The 18779-nt window shown below is 35.9% G+C and overlaps 1 protein-coding gene across 1 annotated transcript in view; it reads right to left on the reverse strand.

Annotated features, from left to right (window-relative positions):
• Positions 1 to 18779, reverse strand: part of CUBN (cubilin) — a 227505-nt gene that overhangs the window by 178995 nt on the left and 29731 nt on the right. Inside the window, exons 17-22 of the mRNA XM_045534123.1 lie at positions 18198 to 18388; positions 8062 to 8206; positions 7656 to 7834; positions 5058 to 5223; positions 4520 to 4736; positions 1448 to 1578 (exon numbers count right to left, since the gene is read on the reverse strand). Of these exons, the coding sequence (XP_045390079.1) occupies positions 1448 to 1578; positions 4520 to 4736; positions 5058 to 5223; positions 7656 to 7834; positions 8062 to 8206; positions 18198 to 18388 (1029 nt within the window). The remainder of the gene's footprint in view (positions 1 to 1447; positions 1579 to 4519; positions 4737 to 5057; positions 5224 to 7655; positions 7835 to 8061; positions 8207 to 18197; positions 18389 to 18779) is intronic.

Below are 18779 nucleotides of genomic sequence, written 5' to 3' on the forward strand. Positions count from 1 at the left end.
AAACCAATTTTGGTCACTGAATGTTAACCACCCGAACAAAGTACAGTGAATATGTCAATCTCGCACCATGACTTATGGAGAGTACAGGGGATTCCATTTCCCATGTGCTTGGGCTGGGTAATGAACCGGCTCCTACAGAGGGTCCCACTGGAGAGAAAAGTATATGATTCTGTTATAGGCAGGATTCTGGAGAAACCTAAAGCCATGCTGCCAGAACATAGGACTTGAGCTACCCCAGAAACAACAATTTTGCCTGAAATGACAGGTATTGGCCAGCTCCTCTGATGGAGAAATAAATTAGAAATTGGGTAGAGACTCCGCGTAGGGAATTTTTAAACTTTTAATTTATTTATATATTTTGAGGAGTGGGGGCTTTAAGAGATGAGCACTTGGCGGTCTCTAGATGCCAGACAGTGTCAGAGGGAAGACATCCTGGCGCAGGAGAAGCTTCCAGTCCTTTCTGAAGCAAGTTCACTGAATTGCACCATGCCTCTGGGGCAATGCAGAGGCTGAGAAATGCCTGGGAAGCACAGTCACCATATGCCTACTATGGATCTACACTGGATGTTGGTTTGGTCCATTTAGTATCTTTGTAAATATAATGCAAAAGGAAAGCTCCGAGGCTAATGAAATATGCCTCCCTCAGGAGTCCCATAGGCTATTGGGACTGGGGGCACCTGTGGTTCTCATGATACCTTGAAGATCCTCCCTGCAAAGGGTATTTGTTTCCTGCGCTGCATTTGCAAAGAGCATAGTATTGATGAGAAATTAAGTAATAAGAAAAATACAATACAAGGAATAAATGCTAAAAAGATTAATTTCATTAGATCAAATTCAGAAATGTATATTTCACCAAAAAAATCTTCCATTTCCTACCCTGGAATTCCATGCAGTGATATCTAATTTTTAATTTTTGTTGCCCTATTCCTTATTTCTTAAATTAAATATTCAGTCTTTCTGGTAACCTTTTTGTGGTAGAATTTCGAACTTGCAGTGAAGTTGTAAGAATGAGATCCTGAATTCCTTTTATCCTGATTTATTACATATTTGTATTTTGTTTCCATTGCTTTATATTCCTCTCTCTCTCTCTCTTTCTCTCTCCCTGATTCTCTCACTCAGTTATTATCTGAACCAATTCAGAGTAATCTGGAGACATTTTGTGTCTTTACCTCTAAAAACTTCAGTCTATTATTCCCTAGAACCAAAACATTCTCTTACAAAATAAAGTACCATTACCAAAATTAGAAAATTTAGTATTAATACAATATTCTTGTCTAGTCATTACTCCATTTTTAATAAGGTAGGTATTTAAGTCAGTACACTTTATTCTAAATATATGTTCCATTGTATGTCACAGGTTTAGGAATGAAGTATTCTCATTGTGTTTTAGACAGTTCCGTTTTTTAACAGAGTAAATGAAACCAAGTATAGCGTGCTGTTTTGTTACCTGTTGATGCACTGATTGCTTCGTAGTTTATTAAAAAGCCTTCATAAGCGAGATCAGAGTCAGCCACAAATATCAGCATCAGTGAATTGCCACTGCTTGTAAGAGAAGGTGGGACTGATTTTCCACAATATCTATTCCAAGCCAAGAAAGAACAGACACATGGATTTTAAAAACTTTTGGTATGTTTGAAATGATGTACTAAAGATCAGGACATGTAAATATATAATGGGTTTCATTACCTACTTCCTATCAACATTAAAAAACAAATATATTTCAGGCAAAACATATTTATGAACTTACTGAAGATTGTCCTGTTCATGATTACTTCCCTGAAATGGTTTTATGTGTGTGTCTGGCTATGTGAATTGTCATGTATAGCAAGTTTAATGAAATTAGAAAGTACAAGTTATTAATACATTGGATTGCCATACAGAATATTAATGAACTTTTTAATAGAAATGTAATAAACTTACATAACAAAGAGAAACAATATACCATAAACCCATAGAGGTCAGACTTCAGAGTCAACTCTGTCACTTAAAGCAGTGGTCCCCAACCTTTTTGGCACCAGAGACCAGTTTCATGGAAGTCAATTTTGGGTTGGGGGGGGATGGCTTTGGGATGATTCAAGCGCATTACATTTATTGTGCAGTCAAACCTCTCTGCTAATGATAATCTGTATTTGCAGCTGCTCCCCAGTGCTAGCATCACCACCTCAGCTCCACCGCAGATCATCAGGCATGAGATTCGCATAGGAAGCTGCAACCTAGATCCCTCATGTGCGTAGTTTACAGTAGGGTTTGTGCTCCTATGAGAATCTAATGCCCCTGCTGATCTGACAGGAGGCAGAGCTCAGGCAGTGATGCAAGCGATGGGGAGCAGCTGTAAATACAGATGAAGCTTCACTCGTACACTCACTGCCGCTCACCTCTTGCTGTGTGGCCCTGTTCCTAACAGGCCATGGACCTAGTACCTGTCTGCATCTGGGGTTTGGGGACCACAGACTTAGAGGCATTATGACTTTTGGCAGATCACTCAAGCTGTGTGTGTCAGTTTCCCCATTTCCAAAATGGGAATGATAGCACCTGCTTCACAGAGTTGTTCTGAGAATGGATGCGTTAACATACTGTTTATAAAGCACTTTGAATGAACAGTGTCTGGAATGGTAATCCGTATATAGATGGAATCTATTGTCCTTAAACAGCTGGTCTATAAAGAGGTATGGCTTTAATTACTAAGCCATGTCACAGTTTTTGCTGAACAAAAGCAATTTAGCTCAGAAAAACTATTCTATTAATGCTAAAAGTGTAGTTGTAATAAAAGACATTATGCCACAAGCTTTTATCTAGAGAAATACCTAAAAAAAAGAGTAATAGGGAAATAGTAATCTCAAATAAAAATGTATTTGGTAAAATTTACCAAATAAAATGACAGAGAAAAAAATTTACAGAAATCAAAATAAGAGGAAGTGTTGAATATGGGAAATAAATGAGTTAATTGCTAAGTGAGAAACAGAAAGAAAATTTGATGTATAATATAATACCATTTCAGAGTGAAAAAAGATTAATATCTTGATCAAAGTAAAGGCAGAAGAGTTAACTGATACTTTAAATGTCTCTGTATATGCCCCATATATCAAATTTGGGAAAGATCATTATAGTTTAAGCCACTCTGAAATAATTACATATTTTACAGTAGTTATGTGTTAAGATGTTAAGTACCTAGCCAAAAATAGAAAGAAAAAGAAGAAAGTTGAAAAGAGATGAAAGATTAAAGTAAAAAAATGTTTAAAAAGTGAATAAGAAAAAAGAAAATAAAATTCAAAATGAAGAAACTTAAAGAAAATATATCAGGAGGTTTCAATTTCCAACAAAGATGTTATGACGGGGCTGGATTTAACCTTGCACCTGAAACAACTAAAAACATGGACAAATATATAAAGCAATGGTTCTCAAGACACTGGATATCAAGTAACAAAGGATGACAACCCTTCAGAGACAGGAAATGAGTTTAAAAGCAAAACTGGAAAGGATCAACCTGTTTCCAAGTAACTTCACTGCATTCCAGAACGAAGCTCAAGAATACTTATAGGAATATAATAAGGTCCTGTGCCCAAAAACATAACACTGAAGATGTCTGACATCTGATCAAATATTACCAAGCATGAAAAGAAGCAGGAAAGTATGACTCGTAATGAAAGGGAAACATAGCAAGAAATGATACGGATGTTCGAATCAGTAGACTAAGTTATTAAAATAATTATAATTGTATCCCATCCCTAGAGGAAAAAAAATCAATGTGTAGAGACATGGAATATATATAAAATGACCCAAACTGAATTTCTAGAAATGAAAACTAAAATGTCTAAGATGAAAAATACACTCGGTAGGATTAACAGCAGATTAGACTTGCAGAACAAATGATGAGTGAACATGAATGCATAGTAATAGGAACTTTCCAAAATGAAACTGACAGAGAACAAAGGCTCAAAATCAAATGGACAGAGTATCAGTGAGCTATGGAACAACTTTAAGCAACATAATATACAGTCAGAGTCCACCAACGGGGAGAGGAAACAGAAAAAGTGTTTCAAGAGCTAATGGTCAAAAATGTTTCAAATTCAATAAAACTACAAACCCTCAGATCCAAGAAACTCAACAAAAAATTATGTTGATTGGGAAAAGCCAGACAAAGTGTACATAGAGTGGATCCATTTCTGTAATTTCAGAATATAGTAACACAAACTAATCTACAGGGATACAAAGCAGATTAGTGGCTTCCTGTGTAGGGGGTGGGGGGCAGAAGTGAAGAATTACAATGGGCAGGAAGTTTTGGGGGTGATGAATATGTACATTATTTTGATTTTAATGATGGCTTCATGAGTGTAGACATGTCAAAACTTAATTACTAAGGCCAAGGCTACAGAGTAGTATGTAGAAATGGTCATTGAGAAGAACGAAGATCTCACCTGGTTTTTATAATACAACATGGTGGACCTTAACATCCGTCACTGAAGCAAGAAAGCAAGAAAACAGAAAGTTTTTGTGTTAAAAAAAAAAATAATAACCTCACCTCCCAAGAGATGTCTCAGAGTCAGTGTCATAAACTTCCAGGTAGTCATTTGTGCAATTATAATGAAATTCCAAATGAAATGTTTGGAACATCAAACGAATCAAGTGGTTAGGTTGGACTAATATATGCCAGGTACAGTTGATACCCTGAGGGTAGATATTTGGATGGCCAGGGCTTTGAATGATTCCTGTTGACTCTGTAAGAATTTTTCCACATGCTGTTGAAATAAAAATTATAATAATTATCACAAGTAACTAACAAGCTCTCTGGATTTCAAAATAAAATACTCTGATCATAACTTCTTAAAAGTTCAAAAAGAAAAATGTTTCTTCTATGCCACTTAAGATAACTTAGTTTTTCTCTTATTAATAGACACCAATTATCTATTGATATGTGTCAATTATGAAATACATATTCTTTATCTTTGTATGTGCTTTAAAATTTTTCACAGCATAGATGATTTTATATAATCATTTATTTCCATTGTTCACTTATTCTGATATACGCCCAAGAGGAGGAAAAAGAAGCAATCTCTTACCCAAATACTCAGTACCAAACTTAGCCATGAAACCATGATTTTCAGTAGAAGAACTTTTCACGAATGTGACATAAAGAAAATTGTACACGGATGTTATAAATGAAGGTGTGTCTGTGCCACAATACTTTTTATTTTCAGGAGAATCCAAAATGAAACTGCTACCAATCTAAAATAGAAAAGATATATTTAATTTTGTTGGATATCTATTTTAGAAAACTGCTTTAAGAACAATTGTTTCTGAAATGTTTTTAATATAGTAAAAATCAATTTGAAAATATAATCAACTTTACCACATTTTAGTCATCCCAAAAGAAACTCCATGTCCATTAGTGGTCACTCCCAATTCCCTTGAAACCAGAGCCCGAGGCAGCCACTAATCCACTTTCTATCTCTATAGATTGTCTACTCTGGACTTTTCAAGCAAATGGAATTATACAGTATGTAGTCTTTTATGACTAGCTTCTTTCATGTAGTATAATGTTTTCAAAGTCCATCTATGTTGTAATATGTATCATTACTTCATTCCTTTTTAATGCCATATAATTTCCATTGTAAGGATATAGCACACTCTTATTTATCCATTTATCAATTGATGGAAATTTTTGTTTCTACTTTTAAATTGAGAATAATGTATGTGCTATTTGCATATGCTATTATAAATAATTATTATAGGCCTATTCATATGCAAATTTTTGTGTGGACATTTATTTTCATTCCCATTGAGTATATACCTAAGAGCAGAATTGTTGGATCAGATGGTAACCCTATGTTTAACTTTTTGAGGAACTGATAACTGTTTTCCAAAGTGGCTACATCCCTACCAGCAGTGTGTAAGGGTTCCAGTTTTTCCACATCCTTGCCAATCCTTGCTATTACCCGGCTTTTTGATTGCAAACATCCTAGTGGGTGTGAAGTGGTACCTCTCTGTGGTTTCGATTTTCACTTCCCTAATGACCAATAGTGTTGAGCCATCTGTTCACATGCTTACTGTCCATTAGCATACCTTCTTTGAAGAAATGTTTATTCATATCCTTTCTCCTTTTAAAAAATCAGGTTTTTTTTTAATTTTGATAAAATCTAATTTTTTAGTTTTTTCTTTTGTTGTTTGTGCTTTTTGTGTCATATCCAAGAAGGCTTTGTCTAACGCAAGGTCACAAGTACTTACTCCTATGTTTTCTTCTAAGAGTTTCATAGTTTTAGCTCCCACATTTAGGTATATAATCTATTTTTAGTTAATTTTTGTGTATATCCAAATTTATAATTTTGCATGTGGATATTCACCACCATTTGTTGAAAAAAAAAACTGTCTTTCCCCATTGATAAGCCTTGGCATCATTTTTGTAAATCAATTGACCATTAAAATATGGGTTCAATTCTGAATTTTCAATTCTGTTCCATTGATCTATATTTATGTCCTTACTCCAATAACATCAATGTCTCAATTATTGTAGTTTTGGTCTATGTTTTGAAATCGGAAAGCATGAGTCCTACGCCTTGTTCTTTTTCAAGAATGCTTTGGTCATTCTGGTTCCTTTACATATTCATATGAATTTTACAATCAGCTTGTGAATTTCTGCAAAAGAACCAGCTGGGATTTTTATACGGATTGAATTGAATCTTTGGATCAATTTGGGGAATATTGCCATCTTAACAATATTAAGTCTTCTAATTCATGAACATGAGATGTCTTTCCATTTATTTAGGTCTTCTTTAATTTCCTTCAGTGATGATTTATCGTTTCAAAGGACAAGTTTTACACTTCTTTTTTACAGTGTATTCCTTAATATTAATTGTTTTTAATGCTATTAGAAGTGGAATTTATTTCTCAATTTTATTTTCAAATTTTCCTTGCTAGTGTATAGAAAAAGAAATGATTTTATATTTTGATCTTTTAACCTACAACTTGCTGAATTAGTTCTAATAGTTTTTTATGTGTGTGGATTTCTTATGATTTTCTGTATACAACAAGGTCATGTTATCTGTGAATAGGGATAGTTTTACTCCTTCCTTTCCATTCTGGATGCATTTCATTTCTTTTTCTTGCTTAATTTCCAATATGAGAATTTCCAGTGTATGTTGAATAAAGTGGTAGAACAGACATCCTTGTCTTTCTACTGATCATTGAGGCAAAGCATTTAGTGTTTCATCATTAAATATGATATTAGATGTGGGTTCTTTAAAATAGATGCCCTTTACCAGATTAAGAAAGTTTCCTTCTATTCCTAGTTTGTTGAGTGTTTTTATCATGAAAGGACTGTTGGATTTTGTCAAATCCAGCAAAATCCAAATTCTGCATCTATTAAGGTGATTGTGTGGTTTTTGTCCTTTATTTTATTGATACCATGTACTACATTAATTGATTTTTGGATGTTATACCAACCTAGAATTCCTGACATAAATCTCACTTAATCCTTTTTATATGTTGAATTTAGTGAGCTAGTATTTTGTTGAGGATTTTTGCATCTATATTTGTAAGAGACATTGGTCTATACAACCTACTTTTGTTTCATGTAACAGATTTAGGAATAACATGAGGTAATATTTTTAATAATATACAACCAAATACAAATTCAAGGTTTGTTTTTTTTTTATTCTTACCTCAATATAATCTGTATCACAGTGGGCAGAACTTCCAATTTCAAAGCCAGTGAAATTGAGAAGAACTACTTGGCCTTGGGGCTGGTGGATGGTCCACCTACAGACTCTTTCTCCCGGATACACATTGGGATAAAAAGGCGAGTGAATGACACCTTCTCCAGTTAATTCACCCCCACAAGCTGTAAATATAAAAATTACAATAGTGTTTTTCCAGAGATAAACAATTCTTGTTCTCAATTTTATTGCAAAATCCAACACTGCCTAAGAAGATAATTGAATATGACATTTCTGTGAGAATATTTTCCTCTCCACTTGAGGACATAAAAATGACTAAATTATTTCAAGAAATTAACATGCTTCAATCAGGCAAATTAAACATTTAAAAATTTAGCACAAACTTCCTTACCAACTTGATAAACAGCTCTGAAAGTAGCTTTTTCAACAAAAGCATCTATTTTAAACCTGATCCAGATATGATTGGTAATGGATTTAATGTGAGAGATGGTTCCATTGTCACAGACTTTTCCAACTAAGGTTTCATGATCTCGAACCTAAACAGAAAAATAAAATAACTCTGTAATCCTCATCAATAAATTTACCTTGTCAATTATTTGGAGATGGGAAAATGAAAGACTCAAAATGAGTGATAATCTAATTTGGGTTACATATTTACATTATTTTTCAAAGTAGTCAGTGGGTCATCTTTTAGCTTAATATAATAACATTAAATATTGATAAAATTTTAAGCCAATAAAATCCAAAAGCATAAGAACTTTAAAAATGTACAATTTCTACAATGTCAAAGAGGAAATAAATTTACAAGTTTGGGTGACTTATTAAAAGCAAAACTTACAAAGTTAGAAGAAAAAGAAAAATTTCCTTCATATAATAAAAACTACCAGTTTTAAATCACTAGCCAATATCTTATAGTGTAGTGGCCATGAACACAGTCTATTTGACCTGGGTTCAAATCCCAGCTTTCACGTATAAATCTCCTCATTTAATGACCTTGAGCAAGTTACTACCTCATCTAAGCTCACAGGGTTGTTGAAGCAAATAGATAAAACAATAGTGTAAATTCCTTAGCGAGATGTTTGGTAAGAGAAAGTGTTAACCAAAGGGTAGCTGTTGTCACGCTTGACATTTTTAGCAGTAAAACACTAGAGGCTTCTCACGACAATCAGGAATTATTCAGTGGATGTTCATACTTCTCCTGTTCTATAAAATTATTCTGGAGGATCTCGACATCCAAATATTAATTCATTCACTTAATTAGCATTATCAAGGCATGAATAAATGCCAGAACCTGCGCTGGAGATAGAATTGTGAAAGACAGTCACTACTTACTGGAGTTTATAACAGACAAGAACATCCTCTTTAAAGTATGATGAGTGTGATGTTTGAGAAAGTGCAGGGTGCTGCATTACTACTTAGCCAGTGGTTCCCGAGGGGCCACAGTGGGGCATTTGGGAAGTTTGTGAGGGCATGTTTTTGGTTTTGTTTTAATTGTCATCACCAGGATAGTGGGGCACTACTGGCATTTAGTGTCTAGGGACCAATGACACTAGACAGCCTGAATGTGCAATCACACACGACAACAATTCTCCTAAATCCTGCGTGACATTCATGTAAGTGAAAGTTCTGTTATTAAGCATAAAATCTAGCTCTATTTTACATATAAGTGTAAAATATTTTTGCACAATTTAATGCACACTGAACTTTCCAGGATTACAAGTAGAGTGTAAATTGAAGTCCTTTTTCCTTTTCCTCCTGGAAATCTGCCAAGAGTTGGTCACCATTTCAGAAAAATTAGTCACCAACCCATATAACTCTGTCAGCCTGTGTTTGAACTGTAGCATTTATAACAATTTAGGGCACAGAAAACTGACTACTTCATTTTGCCTTCTAGTGGAGCTTGCCCAGGCTTTCACATACTGAAATGTGATTTTACTTTTAATTCTCCTTAATGCTATACCTACAACTTTATATTTTTTGAATGTAGAGTATACAGCAAGGTTATTCCATCAATACATTTCATCCGAACAGTGAAAAAGTGATATAAAAAGGTCTTAAAATGTAGAGAACCACTGGCTTAACCAAAGACTCTGAACTCACAGGGGATTACTAATACTTCTCAGCAGAATACTCTTTAAGCTGAGACTTGAAGGATGAGCAGGAATGATCTAGGCAAGGGAACAGTCAGTACAGAGAAGATTTTTAAAGTACGGTATTCAAAACTGGGAGGGATACGGTGACACAGTTACTCTCAACCATAACTGGTAGAAGTATAAAGTTATGGAAAATAACTTGACCATATATATTAGGAGTATTTCACTTCTAACCTTCTATCATGTTCAAGATGCAGGCAAAGATGTACATGGTCCACATCAAAGTACGCTCTATTATAACAAGAACTGAAACTGTTCTAAAAGCCTAATAATAGTGGAATGATTAAATGAATTATGATGCAGCCATATGATAGAGTCTTGCACAGACATAAAAAATCACATGCCTCTCCCCTGACTCAGGCTCATACCAGTTCCTTTCTCCGAACTCTTACAATATCTGTAACACAAATTTCATATACTGTAGTAAAGTTATGCTAAATTTCTCTCTAACTGAACAGCAAATCTCTGAGGGAGATGAAAACCTCTGAATCCTCTTTAGCATCTAACAAAAAACTTTGCAAGTAGGAATTTGACAAATTCTTGTTGATTTATTAATTCCAAGGTGCAGTGCGAGGGATTAATTTTTGTTAGAGATACAGACATACTATAGTTCTTGAAAACCAGAAAGCATGAAATGCAGAGTGAGATATCTTCCTGCTCCCTAATCCTCCAGGGCTCTGTGTGCTCCCGCTAAGACTGGAGTCTCTCTTTTCTGTTTTGCCCATTAGAAGATGACAGGAAGGAAGAAAAACAGCCAAAGAGCAACGGAGCAAGCTAAAGTGGGCCATTCCCCCGGGCCTTGACTAATGAAATTCAAGGATCTTAGCAAGGAGAGAGGCAGCTGCGGTACAAATGTTTTAAGAGGAACTTATAGGGCTCAAGGGCCCCAAACCTAGAAGGCGCAATTGATTCTGGCTCTGTTTCTCTCTCTGTGGAAATGAAACCTTATTAATTCTGAAAGCCTGTATTCTCCCTGGATCCCAGACGTGGCCATACTTGAACTATAATCCCTTTGAAAGGGATACTAAAACAAAATTCATCAAATGCTCTAAAGTGACTCCAAATGCTGTTGCAGCACATCTCGCATTCAAATATTCTAGAATGTGGTAAATCTGCACTCCCCCCACCAAAATCTCTTTCCTTTGTGCTTGTGAACTAGGCTAGATTGTTATTTTTCATAACTATTCACTTCCCTCCCTGTAAAAGGATTGAATATCTATGCTCTTTGCCATGTGACTTGCAACACCTCCCTGTGGAGAACTGATACTTATCCTTCCATTGACTGTGGGCTTAGCCATAAGACTTGCTTTGCCCAACAGAATGTGGGCAGAAGCGATGTAAAAATTTCCAAGGAGAAGCTTTGGAAGTCGTTGCACAATTCAACCATCTTTTACTTTTCCCTCTCACAAGAGCAAGAGCCCAGGATGGCAAAGACAAAGGAAACAGCAGCAGAGCAGCAACTGATCCAAAACCAACATATGAACATGCACAAAAAATAAACATACAGCATTGTAAGCGACAGACATTTTTTGTTTGTTATTGTTTTTTGTTTGTCTGGTTACTGTTATTGATTGTTCGTTATTTTAGCATAACCTAGAGAAAGATGACAAATATCTGAACCTGGTTACCTGGTTTACGGTAAAAAAAAAAAAAAAAAGTTTTTCTTAAGTCAGGGGAGACCTTGCCAGGATCATTGCAGAAGGGTCACAACCAATTCATTAGTGGATCACATCTGCAAAGAAATGACAAGGACCAATTCGAGATTGTAGTGCTGTGTGGACCAGGCCCAGGTTTCTCGTGGATGGCCTTACTCATCCAGCAGAATGTTTCAGGCCCACAGCTGCAATGTATAACCTGCAACCCATGATTTTTAGCCTACGGAGTATTCCAAATGGCTTCAGATTTTTACGTTCATCAAATTAAACTAGTTCCTGAAGAGAAACTACTCATAAAAAAACGAGTTCTTATCAAAGAACTATTTCCTGTAGAGAGAGCTAAAATAAACTGGACTGAAAAACACCATTTATATGAAATTTTAAACGTGAGCTCTAGAGCCCAGTGAGTAGTGTGCTGTAACATCTGGAATGAGTTAGGTTGCGAAGCCGTGTCTTCATGTGCATGTTCATGTGTTTGTGTCTGCTAGAAATCCACATTTGTTTTTCTATTACAATTTCTAAAATCCCTTTAAGTACTAAATTTTAATTCAAAGCAAACCAAATACGCTGGCATTTAGGCTTTGGTTTGTCCAAGAGCTGAAAACAGAACGCTACCATATGGTAGTGTTTAACGTTTGGCTTCCTGTGAGTGAGCTTCAGGCTGACATACCCCTTAGCTAAGGAAAGACCTGACCTTGGAGAGGAGCCTTGTGTTACTCTGGGTGAGCAGGAGGGAAATGTGGCCCTGCCCCAAATGAGAGAATAAGGGGTGAGGGATAAGAGAGGGGAGAGCCACTTAGGGACTCAAATTATTTTCTTTGGTTATCCTTTGTTGTCCATCAGTATGTTTTATGATTTCATAATCGACATTTTATTGTGCCTTGTGAAACAGTTGCTTCTTCTAACATGTCTATCAATAAACATATCCTTTATCTGATTTTTTTAAAAATTTGATATTCTAAAATCAAGAACACTTGTCTAGTTTTACCTAGAATTGCCTTCCTTCATGATTGCAAGCTCTGATATGGCACCTTCTCCGCATCTTCATCATCATTGTCATCATCCTATTAACTTTTAGTGACAATTCATTGTGGGATAGAAACAACCCAAAGAATGTTCTCATTGTTTCTCTTTGCCTTTAGAATACAACCCAAGCTCTTTATCTCAGTCTAGAAGGCCCCACAGGATCTAGCTGCTGCCTAACTCATATTTCTGTCATCTAAGCCTTTGTTATTCCAGCCACCCTAGTTTATTTTCAATTCTTGTAGTTTATTTTGTCTCAGTTCGGTCTCTACGGCTGCACTGGGAAACAAGTATGTTATGCACTGGCACCTCTACTTGGAATCCTCCTTCTCTTAACTCCTTGCATTGCTATCGCCTCCTCATCTGCAGACCCAGTATGTGACATCCTCGAGAAGCAACCTCTGACCCTTCCACTAAAGGCAGTAGCCCTATTTTTTCTCTCATAGTACTGTTTCCTTCCTGCACAATACTTACCCCCCCCCTTTAAATCACATAGTGTGTGCTTGCTTGTTTAATATCTATTTTACATACCCATTCCCCAGCACGTGCCTGGCACCTAAATTTTTCGATAGAGAATGGATAGATAAATAAATGCATGACCTCTTTCAATCCTTTTTAGGAGAATACCATTACTACCCTTATTACAGACGAGGAAACTGAGACTTAGCGATGTCATTAATAAATACCTTGCCTTTAATAACACAGAGAGTTGAAGTCTTTTATCATGTTTCATGCAATATTGTTTTCATTTTATATCAGATAAGTACTGGCCATACTCTCTGTTTGGCCTTGTAGTTTGTAGCATTTTTGATAAATGTTCTTTCCATATACTGTTGCTCAGCATCGCACTTTTTCTACCAGGTTTGTAGTTTCTAGATGAACATGCAACTCCTTAACATATAGCAAAACGTTATTCTATGCAAGCTCTCAGAATGCCAAAACTAGAGGGTTCTACCATCTCAGTGCTTTCCTGGCTCCCACTACTGCAACCTATAGAATTATTTCACTTGAGTAATGGTGTATCTTATCACTTCATCAAAAAGCATCAGGATAGCTGAGTAGTTGTGGAAAAGCTGTGCTGACAACGACAGAGCCCAGAAACTAACCAAATATTTCTAGTCCCTGCCAAAACCCCAAATCCAATATGCTAAAGAATGCAAACTATTGAACATATCCTCATTTCCCCTTTTCTTCTGCCCTGTCTAGAAAGATGATTTCCTGAAATAAAACTAATTTCAAAATATTAACTAAACAACAATACTAGTCGGCCTATTCTGGTGTGTTTGCTTGCAGTATCTTCGTTCAGCTCCAGTTGTCGGAGGCCTTATTCTTTCTCTGCCATTTAGGTCTTACCCTGCAGAACTATTCTGTGAATCACAGCCATGGGACTCTGACCAGCACGTCCACTTCAGGGAAACAAGCATGTTTACGCAGGCCAAAAGTCATGGCTCTCCCTCCAGCAATCCTAACACAGTAGCTGAATCATTTCAGTGCCTCACAAGTAACAAAAGGAGGTCCCTTTTGAATTTGAATTCACCTAAAGACATGCAGGAGATGTGGGAGTGCCGTGTAGGGCTTCGGCTCATTGGACTCTTCCACATCCTCAACTTTTTCATTCTTTTAAATCATGAAGATTTTACCTGGGAGTTGAATTCATCAGGTCTCACAGGTTTTGATACATAGCATTTCCTGTTTGCTATATTCTATCTAGTCCTTCCTTCCATTTTTCATTTCCTTCTCAATCCATTAATTATTTAGGAGGGACTTCATAGATTTCCAAGTACTTGAGCATTTTAAAATATTTACCAATAATTTCTGGTTGAGGTGTATTGTAAGGAGATGTCCAATTTTTGCTTTGTTACCCAATTGGGATTGTCATAGAAGCCTAAAATAGGATGAATTTGTGATTTGATGCTACTTGTTCAATAGGTATATTTCCTAGATTTCAGAAACCAAATCCAATGTAAATTACTCCTTCCTAGCTTATTAATTATATTCTTCCACTTTTCTATTTTTGTTTGCTTTTCACATCTAAGAAGAAACAGCTTCCCCAGAAGCCCTCCTCTTTCTCCAGAAGACACGTCTCTCCCCTTCCTTTATGAGCTGGTCTTGAAGTGCTTCTTTTCCAATTCCCCAGAGTCTTTAGGAAAAGGGGAGGCAGATGTTTCGGGATCGGTCAAGGAGATTTGGTGGAGTGAAGGAATCTGTTCATTTCACTCTTCATGTTACCTCAAGCCTCGGCTTTAACAACGTATAGGCTGAATTTATTATTCAGCCTACAACTTACATAAGCTAGGATTAAAAATTAAACTTTCATTACTATCTTATACATCTTTCACTCAGAGTTCTGATAGCTTAAATCACTTATAAAATATTAATGAGAGGAACTTCTTTTTATTCCGGAAAGACGCTTCTGTCACATTCATTGAACTATTCTATACACTTGAAAAGCTCTCTTAGACAAAAACAGATGGACTAACAGTTGATCTGTTCTTCTACTCATTCTTTTGTGGCCACGTCACATCTTCCCTGAGCAATGTGTGTCTTTAGAAGTAGAAACTTTAATTGAGACCAATATATAAATCTAAGGAAATGTAAATGTATGCTTATTATTTAAAAAGAAACTAAAAAGGAAAAGAAGATATGGTATATTGGGTTTGGGCAGCACCATACATATTTTGCAGTTAAAATTTATTTTCAAATGAATGCTGATGGAGCTCTCCTACTGAGCAAAAAGTTAAGTCTTTCAAAACCACACTATCCATGAGAGATATACACTAGACAATGGTATCTTAATATTCATTTACAGGGTATGTTTGCATGGCCACAAAGCATCTGGAACCATATAATGAGAACATTTGTGATGCTTAAGACTGCATCTACTCACACTCAAAAGAAAATTCCTTATTATAATTCTCCCACATCTCTCTAGCATTCCCTCTCTGCTCTCCATGTTTTCTAAAATTTTGGGGGGGTCTGATTTCACTCATAAATGAAGTTAGTAGATGACAGTCATCTTCCCTCTAAACTGCCAAAGTATTGGAAACACCATCATTTTTTAATTTTATTCATTTGCACAAACATTTCATTTTTTAAATATAGCTTTTAAAAATAAAGCCACCATTTTGGGGAGCAACATATTAAGTCCTAATGTCATTTGAATTTGCTTCCTGTATCACTTTCTTCTACAACTACTATCTGAAGAATATCAAGAGAAGTGGATATACTTTTTTAAAAAAAAATGGGTTCAGTTCACAAATTTTTCCAATGAATAGAGAAGATTTAATGACAAGAACTTTGATGTAAGTCATAATAACTAGAGTTTGACCTTTGTGGGTCTCTGTTTCCTCATTTATAAAATTAAGGATTTGGGTTAGATGACCTTTGGGATTCTTCCTGATTATAAAATTCCACAAATTGACTGGTTGTATTTCTTTAGATTGATCAAAGAGATAATAGAAAAAAATCTACTCAGCAATTTAAATCACTATACATCTTCTGTCCTTCGGAATAATAGAGTTCTTTTATTTTTTTTCCGTCAACAACTCTTAAGGAAATTTGGTCAAGACCTGTGGATATGTGGTTCCATCAGAATGTGGATAGCTCTATGGCCAGCCATGAAAGTGCTTTATTGTTGGTCTCTGAACTGGTAAGCTCAAGGCTAGAGGTAAAAAAATTGGTCTAAGAAAACCTTGTACTCATATGTTTTTAATTCCTCAATTCTTTTGTCATTAATTTCCTTGATTTTGTCCTCACAAAGTCTAGAGGAATAGGTAGGGAATCTTACTGATGTAGGAACTGAAGGATCCAGAAGAAGAATTATCCAAGGTCACACAGTCATGTAATGGTAGAACCGAAATAAGAGCTTAGATGAATTAACTCCAATCCCATTCTGGCTACAAAACCATTCTGCCATTCTGGTTTACAGAATTAAACCTTTCAATGCCACCTTTATGATTTTTTTTTTCCTGATAACTGTTCAGAGCAATCAGAGGAGTTCATGTAACTCCTCACTGAAGTTCAATGATAATGCTCTGCAAAGCCAAGGAAGATACATCATTCCAGATGCTTTGATAGCTCTTTAGAGCTATTAGAAACACCATTAAGGATCTAACAGAAAGGTATCCAAATTACCCTGAAAATTAGGGTTACCTTTTTGCCTATCTGAGAAATACCATCGGGCCCAGCTTCATGTTTTAGTTCTCTAATCAAAGAGCCAGCTGTGGAATTGGGAAATTCATGAGACCTTCCTCCCTATACCTCCTGTAGTCAAAGTTGCACTGCTGCATTTTCATTCTTATCAGAGATTGGCACAACTGGATCTCCTAAATTCAAACCCAGTCTGCACCACTTGCTAGACATGTAACTGTGGGCAAGTAACTTAACTTCTCTGGGTTTCAGTTTCTTGAGATTAAAATAGAAATAATAATGATTGTTGTAGGGATTCAATGAATTAACTCCTATAAATCACTTACCATACCTGGCAGGCAGAAAGCAGACGGTAATCATTATCCACTTAATTTATTATAGTATTTTAAAGTCTTAGAACAGTGTGTGGTGCATAGTAATCACTCTCTAATTGTGAGTTATTTTTACTGTTCTCAAAGTAAAAAACAAATGTTGGACATTTAATTTTTATTTACACAAAAATATTTAAAATTGCTCTATAGTGTAAAACCTTAATGTACCTTATAAGAGACTTTAGAAAACCTAAACTGAATCAATATACCCATTCACCTCATGATCTGAAATAAAAATTTCAAAATTAAAAAAATACATATTGCTGTAGCACTATGGTCAATGTACTTCTTCAACTAAGTCCAGATCTCATGTTAAAGTGCTGTTTCTTTTTTGTCTAAACATAGAGGGAAGAAGGCAGGTGATTACCTAGGTTTTTCCTGGATGAATAAATTTGTTTAATTTACAGAAACAAACAAAATTGCAACTACCTCTCTGAGTTTATGTGAAACGATTGTGCCCAACAAAAAATGTTTCGTTTCTCTTGCTCAACACTTTAATTTGTGACTTGACCAATAATTAAGCAAAAGAAATACCAGGCCCAGCAAACAAAAACTGCCTGTCTCTGTTTCAAATATTCCCTTTATTATAACCATTACCCACATTTAAATCAAAGTTAAAGTTTTCTGGCAGATGGCGGCAGGACTAATGAAGGGAAAAATCTAACTCCTAAAATGAGAGAATTCAATACTTGAAGTGAACTCTCTGCCCCTGACTAGCTGGGTCTCCTGGGCAAATCTCTTAACTTCCTTGGACTGAGTTCCCTCATGCATAAAAGTATTCTAGATAATCTCCGAAATCTTTATCCTATTAGCCTTACTTATTTGCCTGCACCTTAGTTATCAGGGCTCAGTTTAATAGCCTGAAATTTAGCATCTTTATGAGTTTCTAGTGTAAGACTTTTCTCTTTGTCCTTTGCTGATCTGTTTTAGGCAGATTCGTTCATAACCTCTAGGACAGTTCTTCCCAAACTCTGACCTGCACGAGAATCACCTGGGGGGCCTGTTATTGTAATAAAACACAGCCTGCTGATCCCACCCCTCAAGGTTCTGATGCAGTAGGTCTAGGAAAGAGTATAAAATTGCATTTCTAACAAGAGCTCAGGTGATCTGGATGCTGCTAGCCCAACCACCATTTGAAGGCCACCACTCTACAGAATATACAAATGTTGAAGTTACCTCAATGTAACTCTGGGAACAGCCACTCTGGCTTTCCAGCTGCACGTGGGTGAAGTTAACTTGTATTTGTTCTCCCTGAGGCTGCCTTATGCTATAGATGCATTGCCTGCTGTGACTGAAAGGTCCAGTCAGCTCCGGAAGGAATATTTCACCCTCTGGTTCTGTGTAGTTCCCTCCACAAGGCAGATCCACTAAGGGGAACAGAAAAGAGGAGGAAAATGTCATGTGGGTTGCGTTGTTTCGGCTTCCAGACATTGGATATAATTTTTAAAAGTTCACACACACACACACAACACACACAAACACACAATCATAAGCCCACTTTATTCACCCTGTGTAGGCTTAAGACTCTCATTATAAGATATTCAGTTTGACATGCATTTGTGAGATATCCTTGTAGTGCCTAAAGAAATAGATATGGAGATGTGTGATCTAATTTACAATCCACCGTTCCTGTCTATAAATTGCTTTTTAAATATATTAATACTCCACTTCATTCCCAAAAGATTTGAGACAGTTTACAAGATACATGTGACAAAATAAAATACATAACTACATACATGAAGCAGATTCAAGAAAAAC

This window comes from Lemur catta, chromosome 1 (genome assembly GCF_020740605.2).
Source record: "Lemur catta isolate mLemCat1 chromosome 1, mLemCat1.pri, whole genome shotgun sequence".
NCBI lineage: Eukaryota > Metazoa > Chordata > Mammalia > Primates > Lemuridae > Lemur > Lemur catta.